Source organism: Castor canadensis, chromosome 11, assembly GCF_047511655.1.
Source record: "Castor canadensis chromosome 11, mCasCan1.hap1v2, whole genome shotgun sequence".
Lineage (NCBI taxonomy): Eukaryota > Metazoa > Chordata > Mammalia > Rodentia > Castoridae > Castor > Castor canadensis.
In genome coordinates, this window is record NC_133396.1 from 142,534,485 (window position 1) to 142,556,918 (window position 22,434).

General features: G+C 41.6%; 1 protein-coding gene across 1 annotated transcript in view; it reads right to left on the reverse strand.

Moving 5' to 3' along the window:
- Positions 1–22,434, reverse strand: part of Dnah14 (dynein axonemal heavy chain 14) — a 279,653-nt gene that overhangs the window by 54,745 nt on the left and 202,474 nt on the right. The window contains exons 48-58 of the mRNA XM_074044804.1: positions 21,602–21,739; positions 20,374–20,541; positions 19,280–19,450; positions 15,711–15,878; positions 14,945–15,037; positions 10,778–10,975; positions 8,687–8,848; positions 6,512–6,709; positions 5,291–5,460; positions 2,737–2,845; positions 2,005–2,130 (exon numbers count right to left, since the gene is read on the reverse strand). Of these exons, the coding sequence (XP_073900905.1) occupies positions 2,005–2,130; positions 2,737–2,845; positions 5,291–5,460; positions 6,512–6,709; positions 8,687–8,848; positions 10,778–10,975; positions 14,945–15,037; positions 15,711–15,878; positions 19,280–19,450; positions 20,374–20,541; positions 21,602–21,739 (1,701 nt within the window). The remainder of the gene's footprint in view (positions 1–2,004; positions 2,131–2,736; positions 2,846–5,290; positions 5,461–6,511; positions 6,710–8,686; positions 8,849–10,777; positions 10,976–14,944; positions 15,038–15,710; positions 15,879–19,279; positions 19,451–20,373; positions 20,542–21,601; positions 21,740–22,434) is intronic.

Sequence of the window (22,434 nt, forward strand, 5' to 3'; positions counted from 1 at the left end):
GAGGTGCTGGAGTGTCTGTGGAGCTGAGGTAGGATTTACAGTCCTACTGTCCACCTCACTTCACCGCATAACGAAGCAGTTCTGGTTGCTCTGGTCCACAGTTCCGACTCTGCTGGCCATGTGCTGGGAAGGCAGAGTCACATCACCTGGCTGTGTGCACTTGTACCCAGTGCCACTGGGGGCCCATGGCAGTGAGGGAAGCAAGTTTGCAAGTGTGTGATCCAGAAGGCGGCCTGCGGAACCTCTCCGTACAACTGTACACAGAGAATTGATTTTCATCTAAATCTACCACACATGGGGGTCGTGTAAAGTAGAATTCGTAAGAAAGTCTAGGTTTTTAAGTAACAATTACTGCATTTGGAAAAATGTCTTGGAATGTTTCAATGAAGTGAAAAATTACAAGTTCCTTATATAGAACTGCAAAAAGCATCTTTTACTGCAAAATTTCAAATTTTATTTACAGATACATGATTAAGACAAAAATCTGTGGAGAATGAAGTAAAAGTGATTGGCTGATAAATCACTAGTGATTATCCTGATATTGAGAAACAAATCATGAGAATTTCGTATCATACCAAAGTCTATAATTTATTAAGAGGAAAAGGTAAATATGGAATAGAAGTAATGAAGAGTCTCTGGTTTGTTTAATGATCCAATCAACGAAGAATAAATCACACGATCAATACCAGTAAATCATGTGGGTGTAATGCACACCTGTAATCCCAGCACATGGGAGGCTGAGACAGGAGGACCATAAGTTTGAGGCCAGCTTGAGCTACATAGGGAGTTTCAGGTCAGCCTAAGCTATATAGACCCTGTCTCAGGTTGGTGGAATGGCGAATGGCTCAAGTGGAAGAGTGACTGACTAGTAAGTGTGAGGCCCTGAGTTCAAACCCCAGTATCTAAAAAAACGACAAAAAAGGAGAGACCTTGTCTCAAAAAACCAAGGGCTGGGGTGGACTGGATCTCAGTGGTAGAGCACTTGCCTAGCAAATGCAATACCCTGAGTTTGGTCTCCAACAACATGAAAAAAAAATCACATGATCGTGTTGGGAACATTTTTCATTTTTTGCTAAGTTTGCAATTAACAAAAACAACATAAATATCAGAATACATGTCTGTAATGAGGATATTGATAGAAATCGGCTAATGAATATAGTCAACTTGAATGGTATTTAAAATTAATCACTATGCAAGAAACCTTGAAATGCCATTGCTGCTCATCTAAGTTGGATAATTTAAAGAATGTGCAATGACGTTGTCAGTAATGAGTTATGAAGTTGAAAGAAAAATGGGAAGGTAGCTTGAAAAGATTTCTGCGAGGAAACTGGGCTGGAAGTAAATGTGGAAGGTCAGGAGAATAATTACAAGGCAGACATGGTGTGGACTTTTCTTCAGTCATGTCCCAAAGTAAAAACACCGAGCTGAGCTCATCAGACCCAACAACAGCAGACAGAAATTACCAGACTCGTGATCGGAAATAGGTTTTCACATTCACGAGGGCTCACGATAAGCCTTGCCCTAGGTACTTACTTGTGCTTTGGGATATTAGCCAGTAATTACAGATCATACATATAACTTGTGATTACACGCATATGGGGGACGTATACACATATGTGCACATGGGTGGGTATTTGTACACACACATGTACATGCATGTTCCAGAGGGGAACGGCCAGCGTAAGAAGTAAACACAAGTGACACACACCAGTTGGCCCTCAGAGTTAGCTGGCTCCTTGTGCACGCTTCTCTTGGAGACCAAGTACATCGCTGACATGGTCTGGGCCCCCTACGACTGTAGATGTCTTAGGCGGGGGGCCTGGCATCTTTGTACTTCCTACTTCTAAGAGTGCCTTGTGCCCCATGGGATCAACAAACATGCGTTGGGATAGACAGTATCCACAGTTGGGCACTATACATTATGCACAGTCTGCCCTACATTTGGAGGCTCGGACATCATTCTGCAAATCTCAAATGTTCTTATTCACACGATTTCACCTTTACCTGAGCATAGTCTTCCACGATTCTTACTTCTTCTGCCATAATTTCTTCATCCTGCTTAACAAGCATCTGAACTCTCTCGACTACTTGTGAATCTTTCTGCAGCTTTTCCATCAGGAGTTCTGTTTCCTAATGAAGCAAACAATTCTTCTTAGCATGAATTTTGAGCCAAATAGCTTGCAGACGCTTCTGTTCACTACTATAAAATTTATCCAAACCAGCCTAAAATATGTTTGCTTAATAGACTAATTAGGATGTCTACAAGGCACCTGAAGAAAGATGCAACATGTATCTCAGTGTAGGGCATGTGCCTAGCATGGCATACTGACCCCCGGCTTTCATCCCCAGCACCACACACACACACACACACACGAAAGACAAGTTATGATTTTTAGAATACTTGGCAGACTGCAGGTTCCTGCAGCATACTGCAGATGGATTTAACTAGCTAGCGAGACTTTCTGTGTAAGCTTAAGCTTCTACAGTGAATTATATACCTAGAGTCTCATTTGGCTATTAGATGTAATTATACTACAGTTTTTCTGTCATCTCATTTTACAGAGAAGAAAATCTGGACTGAAGAGGTTAAGTGATTTCTTCAAGGTTGCACAGCTACATGGATGGTAGCAAAGCTAGAATCAGAAACCACCTCTGTCAGGTAACAGAGCCTGACTTTCCAACTTGGTTCTACAGCAGATTATAAAGCCTTCAAAAGAGATTTCAAACTGAACGTACCCTTGTTTTTTGCTCTATTTGAGGACCAAGAATCAAGAGCTCCTCCTGCATTTCTGTGACTAGTGTGGTTGCTTCCAGGATCTTGGACAGACCCATGTAGAAACGGTTCCTGCAGGAAAGGAAAGCACAAGCTGACTCACCAGTATCCCAAATGTGCAGGACCCAAAGTTTCAGACTTTGGGTTTTTTTCAAATTTTTGAATATTGTATAGACTCTTCTGAGTTGAGCATTCCTAATATGAAAACCTGAAATCCATAATGCTCCAAAATGTGAAGCCTCTTGAGTGTCACGTTGATGCTCAAACAAGGTTTGGATTTTGGATTAGGGATACTAATCATGCATTTAAGAATGTATAAGATAAAACAAAACATTAGCAGATATAATTGGATAGAAATTAAAAGAATTATACATCATGGTCAAATGAAGTTTATTCCACGGATTGGTGGAATAAGACTGGTTCAGTATTTGAAAGTTAATCAATTTAATTCACTATATTAGAAGGCCAAAGAAGAAAAATCACATGATCAAATTACTTGAAAATGCAGAAAAAGCATTTGATATGATTCCTGGTAAGAATTTTTATAAAACTAGAGTCAAGGGAAAATGTCTTTGAGGTGTTTAAAGAACAGGTCATCCTGCTCTATGGACTCTGATGAAAAATGGTAAAGGTCAGTGAACACTGGAGCTCAGCTCCCCATGGCGCACACATGTAAGACAGGCACACTGGGCTTTAAACTCCTCTCTCAAGTCTCATCTGCACAACTGTGCTGGCTGCACTTGGTAGATGTGGGCAGTTTTAGATATTGATGATAAGGGATCATGCACATGAAGTGATAGCCCTCAAAGAGATCCTGGTAGGAGATGTCCTAGGGCAGTTCCAGGAACAGAAAGAACTGTTGAGCTACCTGGACATGTATGATAAAAATGAGGAAGACTGGAAAAGGTTGAAGAGGGTGTGGAAGGGTCTGGTGACACCGACCGCATGGGTGTGACCGGACAGCAGCAACCCAGGGTGTAAGGAGGAACATCTCAGATCCCAGGAGTGAAGAAAGGCCTGCCAATCTTGACTCATCTGTAGGGCATCTGGCCAATTGACCCAGGCTGTTGCCATCACCTTCAATTTAACTGGTGAGAAGAGCTGCCAGTTGTAGGAGTGCACAGTCTTCACTTGAAGAGGAGAATGAGACCGACTACGAACTCTGATGTGACTCTTCAGCCTAAATGTATTCACAGATTATCTCAACTCCTCTAAATTCACTGATGTAGAGTCTGTCATGCCCACCTGACCTTGCTAACAAAAACTTAATAAAATTAGATGTTGACTCCATATTTGCCAAATGCTCCTACTAAGGCTACTACTACTTCCTATACAAACACCAGGCCTTTCCTTGTCTGTCATAGGCAAAGTAGTCTGAGCTTCTCAGCTGAGTGGTGAGGCTGTGTCACACTGCTTGCCCTTGCTGCTGGCCAGGTGGGGCAGAATGTGTCCAGGGCCAGCACTTCTCCATGTGTTGTATGTATGACATTTTTAATGGCCTCGGGTACTATCCTCCCAGTGGGAGTCATGTTCACGGCCGCTCTCATTCAACACTTCCTAAAACAAACAGAATGGATTCAGTCCAAGCCCTTATTCGAACAAGCTGGATGCACAATAGGTCTGGGATGGACTTATGGAGGATGGTTCTGCGACAGTTCCTGGGAAACCTTTCATGTCTCCATGTGGGTCATCAAGGCAAGGCTCAGCTGCACCTTACCTAAGTCTGGGCCCTAAGAGGTCCCCGGATCATCCCAGGATGAGCACATGGCATGTTTGTGACAGATGCAGCAAAACCCTGTCTTACTAGGAGGTGGTCACGAGGCAGCTTCTTCACGTTCTGATTAGTATGAGGGGTGGAATGCTTGCCTAGCATGCTTGAGGCCTTGGGCTTGATCCTCAGCACCATAAAACAGTCATGTAGGAATGCCTTGGGTACAGCAGCCAGCTGCACAAGGCTCAGCTGTGGTGTGGCACACGCTCCTCAGCAACAGGGGGTCTCCACTATCTGTGCAGCAGTCTCTTAATCCCTGTTCTTTTGGTGTCATCTCATTGGACAGGAGCGTGAGGAGGGCACCTCTAGCCAATATCTGTGTATGTAGACATTGTGCTTGCTTTTACTGCCTATGTAATAGTGTCTAAATCTAACAAGGGCTCGTTATTTACTGACCAAATCTGCCAGCCCTGACTTGATGGAGGCAGCCTCTGAATACACACAGGAGAAATAGCCATCAAATCTCTTTAATCTTCTGCAGTGTTCTCCCCCACCCCCATGTGCCACCATGGAAAAGGTAGATTTGGGCTTATCATTTTGCATTTGTGTGTTTTTTTAGACTACTAGCTGGGCATGGTGGAGCACACCTATAATCCCAGCACTTGGGAGGTTGAGTGTTTGAGGCCAGCCTCGGCTATATAGATAGACCCTGTCTTAAAATAAAAACAGAAACAAAAATCAAACAAGAACCTCAATAAAAGGACCAATATAAAATGTGTGTTTCTATTTTGGTCTCAAAGTCTTACCTCTTCATTTTCATCTCCTCCTCTCGTGACCTCAAAATGTGTACAAATGTTTCCATGAATTGTAAGTAGTTGCTGGGAGTAACATAGCAATGCCTTCTAGTTTCTTGAAAGTATTTCATACTCAAGTCTTTCATACTTTCGTGGATTTGAACACGTTGGGGCAAAATTTTCTTTTAAGCTCTAAAAAATAATTTTTTAAGAATTAAAAGACAGAAGTCTGAATATATGCTAAAAAAGAGAAGATGGACCACTGTGAAGAGCTTGAAATAGTTTATTGGTTCTGAGATACAGGTCCTGGATGAAGGGGACCATGGCCAAGGCAGGTTCAGTGACTGGGAGGTCCAGAGGGTAAAGGTGCACAGGATTTACCTGGTGTCTGCTGCATCCACCAGGGACTCGGGGCACCAGCATCAATGGCCAAGGCTATGGTGCTTTCTTTATCTCTCTGTTCCTTTTTAAAAGTGCTTATCAATAACAAGACACTTGAGAAAGTTTCCTTGAGTCAAATAAGGCTACAAAAACCCAAGGGCCCTGAGCAGAAAGAGTGCCTGTGGCTTGGACTGGGAGAGGATTCAGGTTTAAACATAATCAGTCCTGGTTACTTGTCTGCAGTCCACTAAGCTCAGCTGGTCACTTTTAACCTAGATGTACCTTCTTTCTGGTTCTACCCTGTATCTGCCCTAGTTGACCCTGCTTTTCTTGGACACCTGCTCTAAGGCCCACCTGCAGCCTTGGGCCTTGAGGCATCTTGTTAGCAAATTCCCCTTCTCTGTCAGCTGTGTCCTAGGGGACCTGCACTCTACCCACCCCGAGTCCGTTCCCTGAGTCATTTATGAGTCAGTCAACATAATCTGAGTTCATAAATTCTGAGCTCAGATTATGTTGTAGCTCATGTCTTCATTTCTTTCCAGCCTTGCTGTTGTAGTCAGGCCAGAGTAGTTTACCAGGCAGGATCCTCGCCAGAGAATTTGCTGTGTGGAATTTATTCCCTCACAGAAGCCTGTGGTTCCCATGGGGCAGAACAGCAAGGAGACCAGCCAGTGCAGAATCTGGGTACCTTTGAAGTAGGTTGGATTAGAGGGCAAAAGATGGGGAACTGGCAGGAGTCAAGACAAACAACTGGCCCATCTCATAACCTGTCTTTGCCTATTTGGGGTCCATTACTATCCACACACTACCGTTAGATGCTACTACTAAAGCCAGACCTCCACTGGAGCAGACATTTACCTCTCTGTTCTCTAGATTCACCTTCTCTCCTAAGTAGGAGTTGGCCACAACAAACAGAGCTTCTTCCGGCCACCGATGGTAGAAGTCAATTGTGCAGGAGCTAATCATGGAAGGATATGCTCTGCAGGTTTGGCGGAAGTCAGATCCTACCGGACTCATGATCATAAAAATGTGGAAACTTTTATATATTCTCTGAAAATTAATGAAAATATAAGATTTAAAAAATGTAATCCACCTTTTTGAAAAAATTTTGTACTGCAAGTTCTATTTAAAGTCTGTTTCAACCCCTTCCTCAATGGGTAGTTTAGAGACTGACCAATCGCGCACTGAGTATCTGCCATCAACAGAGCCCTTGAGCCCTTGCAAGGGAAGCTGAGAGCTCCCAGGGCCCTTGAGAGGAAAGCAGTCACATCTGCTGCAGGTGACCCCACTCTGTTGGCTTGAGCTAGATGGACTTGGTGAGGGGGGCACAGGACCCAGAACCAGCTCTTATGAAGGGGTTTGGCACTGGATTTTTGTCCAGTGAGGATCTTATATCAGATGGTGATGGGTCTGAGGTGATGTGCCTTTCCAGACTCACAGAAACTCAGAGTGAGAAAATGGTCAGATGGATTCCAGCTGAAAGACACAGAAATAAGCGACCCACAGAATGGGTACAGCACCAGAGGAGGTATCGATAAACTTCCAAAGCTGCGGGTTATGGCTAAGCAATATTAGGTATTGTATAGTTTTTACAGGTCCTAGGATAACTGCTAGTCAGGCTGTGTCCCTTTTCCTCCCAAGGCCTGGCTATGCTGCCCTGTTCCTGGGTTCTTGGCAAGATTGGCCATGGGGTCCAGATTCTCCCTTCTTGTCTCCATGTCACTTTATATCCACATTACTGAAAGAGCCTCAGCAGGGAAGCATTCCCTTTAACTCAGACTCCAACTTGTACAAGTGATAACATCTTCAAGTAACAAGCAATCTATTTTGCCCAATAAGCATGATAAAACTGAGAAAAGACTGAAGGTTAAGAAAACAAATTTTCTTAATGCAAAATTCACACAGCACAGAAATATGGCAAAGTGCTTTAGCAGCCCGCTCCTGCCTGTATACACCCATGTTAACAGTCTGCACTTTGCCTTTGTCATTGTTACAGAAGGTGCAGCAGCTGGTTGTTGGAGGTATAATAACATATGAATAATTAACTTAAACATTAAAACTGATTTCTAACTGGGATTCTTGGTTTTATTATTTTTGGAGCATATGCTTCACCACACCCCAAATCAGAATTTCTTGGTTCTCATGCATCACTCACAATCGTTCAATAAAGCAATTGCAGCAAGGCACCAGAGAGGTAAAACTTATCAAGACCAACGCTATCCTTCTTTACCATGGCATTCTAAAATGTAGCTCAATCCTAGAGTCAACTCTTCCCATTTGTTCTTTATTGATTGAGGATTCCATTTCTGGAATTATTTTTAAATCTTTTTCTGACAGGAATAGTTGCTGGCCAGGTTCAACTTTTAAGTGACCCTAAGACAGACAAGAAACTGGCACCAAAAAAAAAGCTAACCTGTGTCCCTGCTTCCATGAACACTTTGGTTTTGGGAGTCATGGCTACCTAGTCACTGAGCCTGATGGCTGTCATGCCTGAAAGATGCAGAACACCCAGTTCAACCATCCAATCCACATCTCTCATCTAACTTGATTTTTCACAGGCTCTACTGTGAGTTCTCTTTGGCCAGTTTCTTTCTGTATTCATCTCCTTCTGATCAAGTCAAGGCTGTTTAAAGTTTGACGAATTATAATTTCTTTTCTTTCCTGACTTGTTACCAACATAACTAGAATGAAAACCTCATTAACCAGAAAGGAATCTCAGTGTAATAAATAATTTTGGGATTTTTTTTTTCATTTTATTGTCTATAGCTGTTATGATGACTATTATTATTTTTTTAAAATTATTGATAGCCAGTCAGGCTCAGAGTTTTGTTAATCTTTGGCCTACCTAGGGTATGGTGTGTCCATGTGTTGGGATGGTAGTCATTATTTTAGCTTTAAGAACTCATCTAAAGAACTAAAGAAATTATATCCAACTTGAAAATCATATATTATGAAATGAAAATTATAAATGTGGTCTGTTTTTAATTTAACATGACAATTTGATAAAGCTGACCCACAAAAAAATACCTTTTGGAAGAATGAAAGTAAAGATTGTCTATTATCCATATAGCCAGACTGTTCAGCAACAGATCTAATCCTCATTGCAACAGAATCTAGTTCCTCATTTTCAAACAATTCAATTATTTTTCCTGCATTGATAATGAAGCTCAAATCTTCCAAAAATGATTCCTTAGGGGAAACATACATTTAATTGGGAATGAGTAATATAATCACATATAATAACAACACTATATCATAATATATAACATTATACACATAATAATAATACATAATGATATTTAAGGGAACTGAGAATATTTTAAAAAGTATCTTCTTTATTCAAACCCAGCAAAAATACTTTTTCCAAGTTAAGATGAACTTCACTCATCCACTCATTTATTCAGCCATTAGAGAAACATATATTTAGTCTTGACATTATGCCAAAATCCTGAGTTAGGGAGCAGGTACAGTGAGGCACTGGGCAGGGACCCTGTGTCATACAGTTCACAGAAGCCTTCAACACAAGTGTATATGTGTCTGAAGAGGAGGGAACTAGAGATAACATGGTGTGTGTGTCGGGAGGGTATTTTAATGTAACAAACTTCATCTCTCTGGCTCTCTCTTTGAGACAGGGTCTCACGGTATAGCCCAGACAGGCCTGGGACTATGGGTCCTCCTGAGTGCTGGGATCACAGGCATGGCTCCCATGCCTGGCTTTAACCAAATTCATCCCCAAATCTATTGGGAAAGGTAAAGAGGAGGGCAAGCAGGGAAAGAAGGTCTCCTAGAAGTGTTGTCATAAAGGCATGATCATTTTGCTCTTGAGAGTAAATCCAAGCTAGGTAGGAAGGAGGGAAGGAAGGAAGGAAGAAAGGAAAGAAAGAAGGAAGAAAGGAAGGAAGGAAGGAAGGAAAGAAGGAAGGAAGGAAGGAAGGAGGAAGGAAGGGAAAAGAAGAGAAGAAAGCCTGACTCTTTTCAGGGCCCTCTGCAGACATCCATAGGCTTGTGGTGTTTTGGGTCAGGTAGGACCACAGAGGTCCACAGTGGGACCCTGGCTAACTGATTTCCTGCCTTAGCCAAGCCATGATGGAGGACTGACAAAGCATCCTAAGCACAGGGACAGTAGTGGCAAGGCAGAGGAGACCTGGAAGAAGACCCTCGGTAGCCAAGTCCTAGTGGTATGGGAGTGCAGGAGTCATGTCTAGCTCAGCTTGGCCCAAAATCATTTTCTGAAAATGTTCTGTTAAATTACAGCAATGCAACTGGCATGGGAAATGTCTCATCTGAACCTAGAAAGGAAGTGTGTGGCAGAGACTGCAACTGGGTCAGTAGGGTGGGGAAGGGAGGGAGACTGCATAGATAAGAGACTGCAGGAAAAGCGGATGTTGTGGAATACAGCAGACACAACATAGCACTTGAATTTACTCTCAAAATATGGCCTGAAAGAAAAAAAAAATAACTCTGGTAGAGAGAGGTGGAGCATTAGGAAAAAAAATCAGAATGAGAGTTTGAAGCAATACTTGTAACTATATATGTCAAATCACAAATAATAAACAATGTTGCCTTGAATTTTGTAGCAAAGAAGTAAATATGCTCTGAAGTGCCACTCCATATGTTTTGGCTATGGAAGGGCATAATTTGTATAAGATAACAGAGGCTAAAAAAGAGCCCAGTGGATGATTAGTGTTTTTTGCTTGTATGTATAAAAAGTATTTCCTGCAAGAGAAACCCTAACCCTGACAATGGAGGAAGAGAGGGGTGGACCCTTATGGCCATCTTGCAGTGCGCTGTAGGTAACACACAACCATGAGAACATGCAGTGGGTATAGATGACAGCGTTTTGAAAATACATATTATAAAACGAGCTTGGATGTAAAATCAGTGACTCCAGCTACATAGACAAATTACTTCTAATTTGTCTATTAAAATAAAAATGATAAAAGAAAATATTTACTAAAAACTACAGCATGATTACACATACATGAAATCTTTGGACTATGATGGGATGAGAGCAGAGAATCATGAAAAGAAGTTTGGCAGTAATAGGATCTGAGAAATAGTTCTTCTCAGATATTAGACTCATTAAACTTAGCAAATGATACAGCTGGAAGCACTCACTTGTTCTCGGTATAAGCTGGTGAGCATCAGGACAGAAGGGCTCCCTTCTAATCCTGCTTGAATGAGCACGTTTTTAAACATCTCCTTGAACTCTGTGTAGGCATAGTTGTAAGACTCAGGCACCAGGTGTAGTTCGTGATCTGCCAAGTAACAGGCCAAGGTCGCACAAGTTTCTTTTCCACATCCATCCATTCCAAGCTTTGAAAGAAGAAAAATCCAATGTATGATTCCTATATAACTTAGTGCACTGAGTAGTATGTTATTGTACGGACGGATCATGGTTTGTTTGTCAGTCGCCATTTGTTGATGGACATCTGCACTATCTGGAATAATGCTGCTAAGAGCATTTGCATACAAATCTTTGGGTGGATATTTGTTTTACTAGTATAGATATACAGGAATGGCAGGACAGTATAGTGACAGGATCGAGGTACCTGGGGTGTGGCTCAGGAGCCAAGTATTTGCCCACATGCCCAGGGCCCCATGCCAGATAGAGGAAAAGGAGCTGGAGTCTCTTGCAGTTCCTACTGCACAGGCTGAGGGTATATGTGGGCTGGGATGGGGCAGCCAAAGGTCAGCCGCCCGCTTCTGGGCTGCTTTCACTTTAGAAGCTTTATGTATGAAGACTGTAACCTGTGTGCTACACAGGTTTCCCATTTGCTCCACAATTCCCCAGTTTGTGTCCCCAAGGGTCCCCAAAGGCAGCAAGCATCCAAGGCTAGGGGTATCCCCTGATTGTGTTGGAGAGTAGGGGAAGCAGGCAAGCCCCAAAGGGCTCAGACACTCTGGCAGCCAGATTCAGTGCTTTCAGAAGTGCCCAGCAGATCAGCACCACGTGGGAGGGAGGAGGCTGGGGGAAATCACGTGGTCTGCAGGTCCTGAGCTCAGAGCGCTCAGTCCCTCTGGAAATAAAAGAATCCCAGAGGCCAAGCACTTCGCCAGCATGGGCTTGGTGCTCTGTTTCTGCAAAGACCCTCAGGGGATGGGACTTGTTCCTGTCCAGATAGGGTGGGTCCAGCCACAACTGCCCGAGCTCCCTGCTGTTTAATCTTCTCAGCAGGTTCACATCAGTCCCTCTCCCTCTCCACGGCCACCAGCCAGACACTGTGGCAGGTGTCCTAAGACTCCCTGAACTGTGGTTTTCTGTTTTCAAGTCCCCAGAATGGCTTGGCCTTAAAGCATAAGCCTTCTCTCCAGGTGGTATCACCTGGATAGCTTTCTGGGTAAGAGGCATGGTGAACGTATTTCCTCTCTGAAGCTAGCCCGCTACAGCAGTCCCTGAACTTCCTGCAGGAGGTGTGGGCTGACCCTGCATCTACAAGCGCCAGCGTGCTGCTGGTCGTCCTACTTGGTGGTGGTGTTTGGCTCCTCTGCCTTCCGAGGAACTAGAGTGAGAGCTGCACATTGCTTCCCACTTTTCTCATGGCTTTTCTGTTTCTCCAGGCTTTTCAGCTGTCCTGTCACCTTATTTGGATTCCTGCTGCTCTTCCTCTGTCTCTTTTTTGTTAACGTGACTCTTCGCCTTTATAGTCAAATGGAGGACACTTCTAATCCAACATCTTGTCCCATCACCCTCGCTGATTTTACAGTTTTAATGATTTGAGTCTCTTTTTCTTTTCTTGGTCAGGTTAGCTACGGGGGCTTTGTTGGTCATTTCAAAGAACCAATTTTTGGCTTTATCAATATTCTCTGTTATTTGCCTATTGTATATTTTCTGCTCCCACCCATCTTTATTATTTTCTTCCTTTTGCTTGCATTGGGTTTGGTTTTCTTTCCTTTGTATAGTTTCCTGAGGTAGAAGTTTAGGTTATTGATTTGAAGTTTTTCTTCTTTTTAAATATGGGTATTAAGAGCTATAGACTTACTTCTAAGAACTGCTTTAGCATTTTGTGCCTTTGTTTTGATCTTTCTCAAAGCATTTTCTAATTTCCCTGTGACTTCTTTCACTGTTGGTTAATTAGGAGCGTGTTGTAAAAGTTCCATATACTGGCGATTATCCCCTAAATAAGTTTTCATCAGTGATTTCTAATCTAATTCTGTTGTGGCCCGGGAGCATACGTGGTATGGTTTCAGTCCGTTTCACTGAGGCTGTTTATGGTCTGCATTATGGCCTGTCCTTTGGGATGTTCCATTTTTTGCTCCAGAAGGTCATATTTTGCTGTTGTTAGGTGGGGTTTGTATAATGTCAGTTAAGTAAGTTGTCTATTGAAGTCTTTCACTCTTTCTGATTTAATGTCTAGTTTCTTTGACAAATTTATTGCTGATGATAGTCCTGAAGTCTCTATTAGCATTATGAACTGATTTTTTTCTCTTTTAATATTGTCAGTTTTGGCTCCATGTATTTCAGTGTATTTCATCTCTAGGTGTGTAATGTTTTTTTGGAACTTAGGGCATCATGCTTGCTAGGCAGGCACTCCACCACTTGAGCCATCCTGCCAGCCGTCAGCCATTCTGTTTTTGTGTTGGGTATTTTCCAAGATGGGGTCTTGAAAACTATTTGCTCAGGCTGACTTTGAACCTCAATCTTCTTGATTTCTGCCTCCCAAGTAGCCAGGATTACAGGTGTGAGCCATTGGTACCTGGCTAGGTGTGTATGTTTGTAAGTGTAATATCATGCGGACCCTTGTTATTGTTATATCTGCTCTTTTTGGTCTCAGACATTTTTTAAAAATGCCTACTTTGATATTAATATGTCCACTTCAGCTCTCTAGTGGTAATTGTTTGCATGAGTTATCTTTTTCTATTCTTTCATTTTCAACCATTTTGTATCTTTGAATCTAAAATGTGACTCTTGTTGACAGTCTATTAGTTGTATTTTGTTCTTTTTAAGATCTAGTCTTAAAATCTCTGCCTTTATGGTAGCACTGGGGTTTGAACTCAGGGTCTCATGCTTGCAAAGCAGGCACTCTGCCATATGAGCCACACCTCCAGCCTAAAACCACTGCCTTTTTGGACTGTAAAATAGGTATAGTGTGTGTGTAGGGGTACTTGTGGGAGACAGGAGCGTGAACAAAGGAGAGTAAGGTGAGGGAATGTGCTCAGTTGATGGACTTCTTAAACTTACACAAAATAGCACAATAACACCTCTTGCAATTGCTTTAAGTGGGGTGGGAAAGGGCCAATGGGGAGAGATAATGGGGGTAATCGAACCAATATACAATGTCAGCCTATTTGGAATTGTCACAATGAATTCCCCTTCCCCTGTACAACAAATATATCCCAATTAAAAAATGAAAATCCTCGGCCTCTCTGAGTACCTAATGCATTTACACTATGTCATGATTGGTATGGTTTGACTTTGTTACCACATTGCTATCTCCTGTGTGTGCCTGGCTAGAGCTGTGCACGCTGTGATGGCATCTATGATGCAAAGTTGGAGCTTTGCATGTTTCTTGATTCTATTTCCTAATTCTTTTATTCCTTTTAATTAATCTTGTTGCACATGTCTATTTAAATAAAAGAGATTTATTTTATTTTATTATCTTAGCACTGGCAATGGAACACAAGGCCCTATACCTCCTGGGCAAGTGCTCTACCACTTGAGTTTTACCCCCAGTCCTTTTTCTTTTTCTTTTGTTTTTGAGATAGGGTCTTGTTAACTGGATGAGTATTTAAATGAAGCTCTAGTACAAGGAAAAGTCCTTTTTGGAAAAAAAAAGACATAAATAAATAGTTATACATAAGGTATAAAATAAAATAGTATGCACAAATACTAAATAGTTATAAATAAAATGCCTTACATAATTGGCTAACTATGTTGGATTTTTTTTTAGCTTTTCAGAACCTCTTCTGAATTCAAACTCTTTGGGAATTTTCCAAGAGTTTCGCTCCCACTGGCTAACTTTGTGTAGTGCTCACATCTCTAAGTCACTGTTGACGTCAGTGTACTATTGCTGAAGTCAGGTGCCACCTGCACAGGCATGACATTATTGCCAGGGGATACCACATGTGCCACCACACCCATCACTTTTATTCACAGCAAATTCTTTCCAGAAACAAGTAACTTCTGCAAATTGGTGAGGACAGGCCCTCTCCTAAGACTCAATTACTGTGAGTAATTTTTTTCATAAAAGTAATATAAATAAAACTTCTATAAGTAGATTTTATTGGAGTTTCTTAATTTTTATTTTGCAAAGTTAAAAACATTTGAAAAATTTAAATTCCTACCAGTAACATGTGGCTCCCTGGTTGTCGAAGGACTCTTGTAGCTCTGGTAATGTGTTCTATGGCTTCCTTGAAAAGCACCATGGAATGAGAAATCTAGCAGAAGACATGTGACAAGTGATTACAGGTATGGAAAAGTTGAGTGTGTGCTGGGGTTTTACACAGGAGATAACAGGAGTGAGATCCAGATCCCCTCAGATGGTTTGTGTCAACATTGAGGAAAAGCAAATGTTCACTGTGAACATCCTGGGATAACATTCTGGTGAGAGAACTGGGCAGCCATCAGCTAAGAGAAGAGTCACTTTGAGGCTGCTTTTCTGTTGCTGTCTTGGGAGGGGAAATGGTGGCATCTGTGATTTTGCTGACACCTCTGTTTAAATACATCTCTGCCCACAACAACATGGCAAAGATGTAAAGAGCCACAACCACCACTTTGCTATCCTGTGCTACTTGGACCCTGTTGCTACATTCACTTGCATTTCCTAACTGCATTAACTATTCATTCAGCTCCCCCCAGCCTCTGTTGTGTGCCTTATCTTCAAAACTATATGCTTTTGGGACAAAAGAAGATGAAACATAAAACTGTATGACTAATGGTCTGATTTGAAACCTGAGGCACACATATCCTTCCACCTTTCTCTCTCTCTCTCTCTCTCTCATACACACACACATACATCTTAAAACATCTGATATATATGTAGATGCAAACACATAATAAATATATACATATATAGCACTCTTCAGATCTTTATATTGCATATGTCCTTACCTCCAAAGATGTTGAATCCAACTTCATCTGGAAATCGTTAAGAATGTTGGTAAGTTTATCATAGTCTTTGATATTCTGATAGATCTTTTTTCTGTGAGGCTTATTTATATCCAAGAAGTCTACAAATACAGTTGGGTTACTCATCAACTTTTGAGAATTCCACTGAATCTGTTGAAAGATAAGAACTCAAGTTATCATTCACTAGATTTCCTTCACACACTACATACTGGCCTTGTTACCAAGGCCAGTATCTCCATGTTGGAGAAGGACTATGGGTTCTTAATCTTTTTTGTGCCATGGACTGTGGGGAGTGGATTATGAGAAGCCTATGAGAACTTGAAGAGAGTGAGAGGCAAGATGCAGCACAACTGCTTTTCCTAAGTTGTTTACGTTTGGAGAATAGGAATGCAGGTTTCTCTTGTTACAGTGTCACACCCCTCCTTGAGAACTGTTGCTGCACCTCCTTGTTTACCACTGGATATAAAAGACTTGCTGAAGGAGGACATGAGGTTTTTGATGGGGGATTTTGATTGGCTGCCACTGCCACTGGTTGTTGTGTCTCCACCAGAGCAGCTTTCTGCACTGAGAACTTTATACATAGGCTTTAGAAAAGCTAAGCTAAAGAAAAGCTAAAGGGGACAGTGCAAGTCTAAGGATTGAGACTTTGAGAGTTATGCTAATGCAGTTTTTAGACGTGGCTGCTGTTGTTTGTCTGCAAGTCTGAGCATCGAGACTTTGAGAGAACATGGGACAGTGCAAGTCTTAGGGCAAAGACTTTAAGAGAGATTATGCTAAAGAAAAGCTTGGAGAAAACATGGGACAGAGTGAGTGTAAGGAAAGAGACTTTAAAGAACAGAAAAAAAGACTTTAGAAGTAAGGTTTTAAAGAATAGAGAAAAGAAGCAGAGTAAAGAGAAGTAAAAAAGCAATGAGGCTGTTGTGTGTCTCCATCTGAGTGCCCAGCATACCTGGCCCCAACTCCTGCATGTCTGTCTTCTATCCTTTGTCCTTTCTGCATCTCTTATCACCCCCAGTTAGGTTCAGTAGTAACAGGAGTGAGAGAAAGCTCACTCCAATGGACTCCTTTTGGCAGTGAAGCCTGTGAAATCTTTCTCAGAATAACATTTTAAAATGCTTATAATACAAGGGTTACAAAGGAAACCAAACATACTGAAATGCAGCTCTAAGAGCCTGCCAAGTGTCTGCAGACCTCAGGGTAAAAGTGCCTGCAGCTGGAGTAATCTGCAGCTCTTCATTGACAGTCTGGGTACAAGACTCTTCCCTTAGTGGACTGCTAATGACCACTGCAATTCTGTGAGTTTCCATACTTGCTCTCCTGGTCCACTTGGCAAACTCTTGTCTATCTTTCATACCAAGGTCTTGAACTACTTCCTCTTTGAAAGTCTGAGAATTTCCCTCTCCTGGAAAATGAGGTAGAACAAATGGCTCTGTCCTCCTTTGTTCCACCCCAGTGGTGTGTGCACAGGTCTGTCACAGCACCTGCTGGACTGCAGGTGTCTGCAGGCAGGGTCTGTGTAGTTCTCAGAACTTATCTTGCTTGATATCTGGCACTGGACATTTCTGATGGGCATTCAGAGGGCACCTGTTTAGTGGTACTGGGGATTGAACTCAGGGCCTTGAGCTTGCCAGGTGGGCACTCTATCATTTGAGCCATGCCCCCAACCTTTTTTACTTTAGTTATTTTTTAGACAGGACCTTACACTTTTTTCCTGGGGCCAGCCTGGATCCTGTTCCTCCACCATCCCTGTAGCTGGGATTACAGATACAGCACCATGCCTGACTTGTTCTTTGAAATAGGGTCTTGCTAACTTTTTGCCCAGGTTGGCCTCAAACTGTGATTCTCCCATATCCACCTCTCAAGGAGCTGGGATGATAGATCTGAGTCACCATGTCTGGTCTGAGCTGTCTCAAGTGATGGCCAGAAGTAAGTCAAGGAAAGGAACCTGCAGGCTTAAGGGCAGAGACAATGGAGACCATGCTGCATTCTGGTTGACCATGCTGCATTCTGGTTGGAATATGGGAGTGATGTGTTCAGATTTCTGGTATGGGTGTGGGCATGGGTGTTAATGGCAGCCATTGTGGTGGGGGCTCTAGGACAGGGCATCTTGATGGTGGAGACTGGGAAGGAAGCATGTGTAAGCATGTTGGGTTTGAAATGCCCAGAGTAATGTGACATGGATTTAGAGGTCAAACCAAGGTATGTCTCTAAAGTTTGGGCAATTTTCACCAAACCTGCTCATATTTGAAATGTAGATATAAGATACAGTTTTTTTTTCCAGTATTATGCTAGCTTACATTTATTGAGCTTTCACTAAGTGTCAGAAACTGTTCTAAACATTTTATTTAAATTAGTGCTATTAATTCTCACTATAATCCAATGAGGTAGATATAATCACAGACCTACTTTAGAGAACACAGCTCACAAAGGGAGGGGCTGAGCTTTGAACTTGGGCAGAGCCTGTGTTTGAAATCTCTATATTCAACTTTCTCTCAGGCCCTTAGGGAAGAAAGGTGGCAGTGGCAGAAGAGTGGGTTGGAAATTCTTGTGCCTGTGTGGAGGGAATCAGGGAGAAGATGATTCTGAGGCGTGACCCAACAGCAGCCCCAGGAAGGCAAAGCAGGAAGAGCTGCATTTGGGGTAGAGCCCTGGAAGATCCTAGACAAGTGAGGGGAGGTGGTGGAGTACATGGAGATGGGAGAGGGGTTATCCTTGTGTCCTAAATGACAATATTATCTTAGTAGATGTTAAAAAAGACTGGAGGATAGAAGTGATACGAGTTAGCATGAATAACTGTATCAGGATGAGTCTGGAATGAAGAACAGAAAATTGAATTAAAAGAATGTAACGATGGGAGTATCCTTAAAGAATTTAAAGGAATTCATGATCTATATAAAAACATTTACGTATACATACATATTTACCCATCCATCCACAGACACAGATTTACATATATTTTATATTCTGAATTTATATGCAAGTGTGTATAACTATCTTTATCTCCATGCACAAAGTTTATATTCTAGAATTCTCTTTTACTATTGTCATGCACAGTTGTGCCCTTGAATTGATTATATTTCTAGGAGTGCTATGAATAGTGTGAGAGAAAGTGGTGTTAGCAAAGGACAGAGGCAAAGAACAGCAGAGCAGAGTCCCTCTGGAAGGACACGCCTCTCCAGGCGTTCAGAGGAGAGGCGGCAAAGCCAGCCAAGCTCACAGCCTGCTCAGTCACAGCCCTTTGTGGGAATCAGTGTATTCAAATACTTGCCTCTGTGACTTGCCCTAAAAGACAGGCAGCGAGGAAACTAAGTTCAAAGGGGTGAGAATGAATAGGCAGTTCTGCTAGTTTTGGAGCAGAATGAGCAGTTTGGAGGCTCCTGACAGGCCTGTCACCACCATCACCTTCACACCACGCTTTCAAACATTTTCAAGTGAGAAGTGGAACTGTTAATAAGATAAAGTTGGTTTCATAATATTAGAGAAATGTTTGAGGACTTCCATGAAACAACATTTGATTCCATTTGAAATAGTTGCTTCAAATATAAGTTTACCTGGAAACAGTTCTCCAGTTGCTTTGAAAGCAGCTGATAGAAAAGGCTTTTCTCAGCGGGTTCAATTAAGCGGTCATGAAACACGCGGGTAGCTTCATGAACAAAGAGCAGAGCAGCCATCTCTTTGTTGTAAATAACTGTCCTGTCAGCTTGCAGCAATCCTAAGAGAAGCTAGGAAATAAGTTTTTGAAACATTAGAGGGTACTGTGTGAAATAAAGGTGTAAGTTTTGCAGGTTTATGTTCCATAAAAATAGAAGCAATTATCCAAGGTAAGAATTACAAATGGTTATAGGAGATAATCTGTAGCTTTGATGAGACACAGGTTAAAGTCAAGGAAAGTTAGTGTGGAATGACTCTCAGGGGAAGAGAAATGCAGGGGCTCCTCAGAGACATGCAAGGGCAGCATGCTAGGGTGAGAAGCCATGGTCCCTTTATGGTACCAGCATGGAGGCAGGGTGGTGGGGGTGGCAGTGAGGGGCTTCTCAGTGTTGATGTGCTTAGCATTGTAAACTTGGGTCAATGAACTTTAGAACCTGTCTCCAACCCTTATGTGCTAGGTAGGGCTGATGTCCCACAGCAAGGGGAGAAAGATGCAAAATTCAAGAATTGTTTTTCTTAACACTGGAATTTTCAAAACTACTTAGCCAAGATTGATTAGTCAGCATTGTTGGCAAAATCTGTGAAAATTCAAGTGTGCTTATGAAATGCATAATGCATTAATTTCCTGATAGTCAGGATGAATCTCCCAAACAAAGAAAAAACACAGCCTGCACCAAAACCTTGACATGTCTTCTTCCGTGGAGGGTTTTAGTCAACATTTTAATAGCCCTAGTGGTTTTATTATTGAATTCTCTGCTTGGAACCATTTGAACAGTTCTTTTCAACTTACTCATGGGATAAAAGCTGCTAATAAATAGCAAAAATAACCAACATAAATCTTACTTTCTCCTATTCTAACAATTCAATGTTGACAGAACCAATGGAAGGACGGGGGAGGGAGACAGAGAAAGGGAGAGACACTCAATGCAGTAAAATTACATCTCAACTTAAATTAAAAAAAAAACAAAACTGTAGAACTAACTTTAAAACAAACCTTGAACATGTCTCGAAGATTGAACATATAGTGGCATTTTGTTGGAGTGGGTAACATAGTCTTACATACTTCATGGTATACAGCGAAGGAACAAGATGCTATCTGAGCCTTACATTTCTGAACTTCGGATGTGAAGTTATTGTTGGAGAAAAAGATTCCCAAATGAGCCTTTAAAAAGAAGTTTTGTAATTTAGTTTCAAAAAGGATTTTTTTGTTTTTGTTTTCTTGGTGGTACTAAGGTTTGATCTCAAGGCCTTCTGCATGCTAAGCAGGTACTCTGCTACTTGACTCACGCTTCCAGCCCTTCAAAGTTTTAAGTATAGATTATTTCTGGTTAATACCTACTAAGAAGCAGACTTGTGTACTATAATGGAGGATTAATCTCATCAGAACTGCTAATAATTAAAATCCACTTAAAACAAGATGGTGGACTAAGTACAAAGACACTCTGTGTTCAAACAGGAACATTCCAGTTGGCCCTGGCTTGGTGCATGGTCTAGAGGCATGGGACAATTATCCTCCAGGGACACACTGTGCCCCACCTGCATATGCATCAAGTGTGCTGCCAACTCCCCAGTCTTCCTGCTCCTCAGCACAAGTGGAAAGTGATAGAGCACTACCTCAGTCTGGATTGGCATCCCTGTATACTTTCTTCTGAAAATTCTAGATATCTTACTGGAAAGTGGCTCAACTTGAAACCTAGTGTGATCTTGCATAAGATTTATTTTTCAAACTTACCTATTTTCATCTTTAAAATATAAAATTTAAAGATAAATTTAAACATCCATTTATCAAAAAGCCCTTGATAATTCTGACGCAGGTGATCCTAGTCCACACCTGAAAAGAAATCTGCTTTTTTAAGAAAGTATGCAACTGCGTGCCAATCCAACAGTGTTTTTTAGAGACAAATCATAACAACATGTCAGAAAATATAGGGGGAGTAAAATCTATCCCCCAAAGAAAATTTCCTTTTAATATTAGTGGTTTTAAGTTCTCATATTTTTCCTTGTACTATTGGAATTAAATTTTTTTTCAGCAGAAAATGAACTATATGGGGTTGGGAGTATGGCTCAGTGGTAGAAGGCTTGCCCCTAATAGTTAGATTCCCCAGAACTGAGAGAGAGGGGAGAGAGAAAGAGAGAGAGAAAGAGAAAGAGACAGAGAGAGAGAGAGAGAGAGAGAGAGAGAGAGAGAGAGAGACAAAGAGATATGAGTTGGATGTATTTACCTGGAAAATGGTACATAAGGCACTTTGTGGAGGATGAGGCAGTACCAGTGTGGAAAAATGCTTGAGAAGACGTGGGCTAATGTCATTCCCACCTACTGCAGGAACACAGGAAGCAACTACAGCAAAATCTTGAATATTCTATGGGAAGAGTGAAATGGAAGAGTGACTAAATGCATCTGTAGGAAGTGAAATATTTTTGGGCAGATAGATTTGGATTACTACTTAGTGCAAAATGAAAATTACAATGCTAACAGAAATCCATGTTCTACAAGTAACCCATCCTAAAAGGGAATTTCAAGATAAGTTACTTATAGAAGGCTTTCTTAATATCCTCAGGAAATGAGCCATTAAAAAAAGCAATCATTTGAAACTATGGACTTATTAGAACAAAAAACGTAGGGGAAACACTTCATGATACTGGCCTGGGCAAAGGGTATTTGGTATAAGATTTCAAAAGAACAGGCAACAAAAAAAAAAAACCAGACAAATGGGACTGCATTGTATAAAAGTTTCTGCACAGCAAAGTAATCAACAGAGTGAGGAGAAAGCTCATGAATGGGAGAAACTACATCTCTGACAAGGGGTTATTATCAGAATATATAAGAAACTCAAACATTTCAATAGCGCCCCCCAAAAATCCAGTGAAAAAGGGGCAAGAAATTTTAACAAGAGAAAACATACAAATGGCATCACATATGTGAAAAAAGTGCTCCCTGCATCACTGATAATCAGGGAAATTAACCATAATGAGACATCATTTCACCCACTTAGAAAGGCTATTTCCAAAAGACAAAAAGTAACAATGCTGATGAGGCCCTGAGGAAAAGGGAACT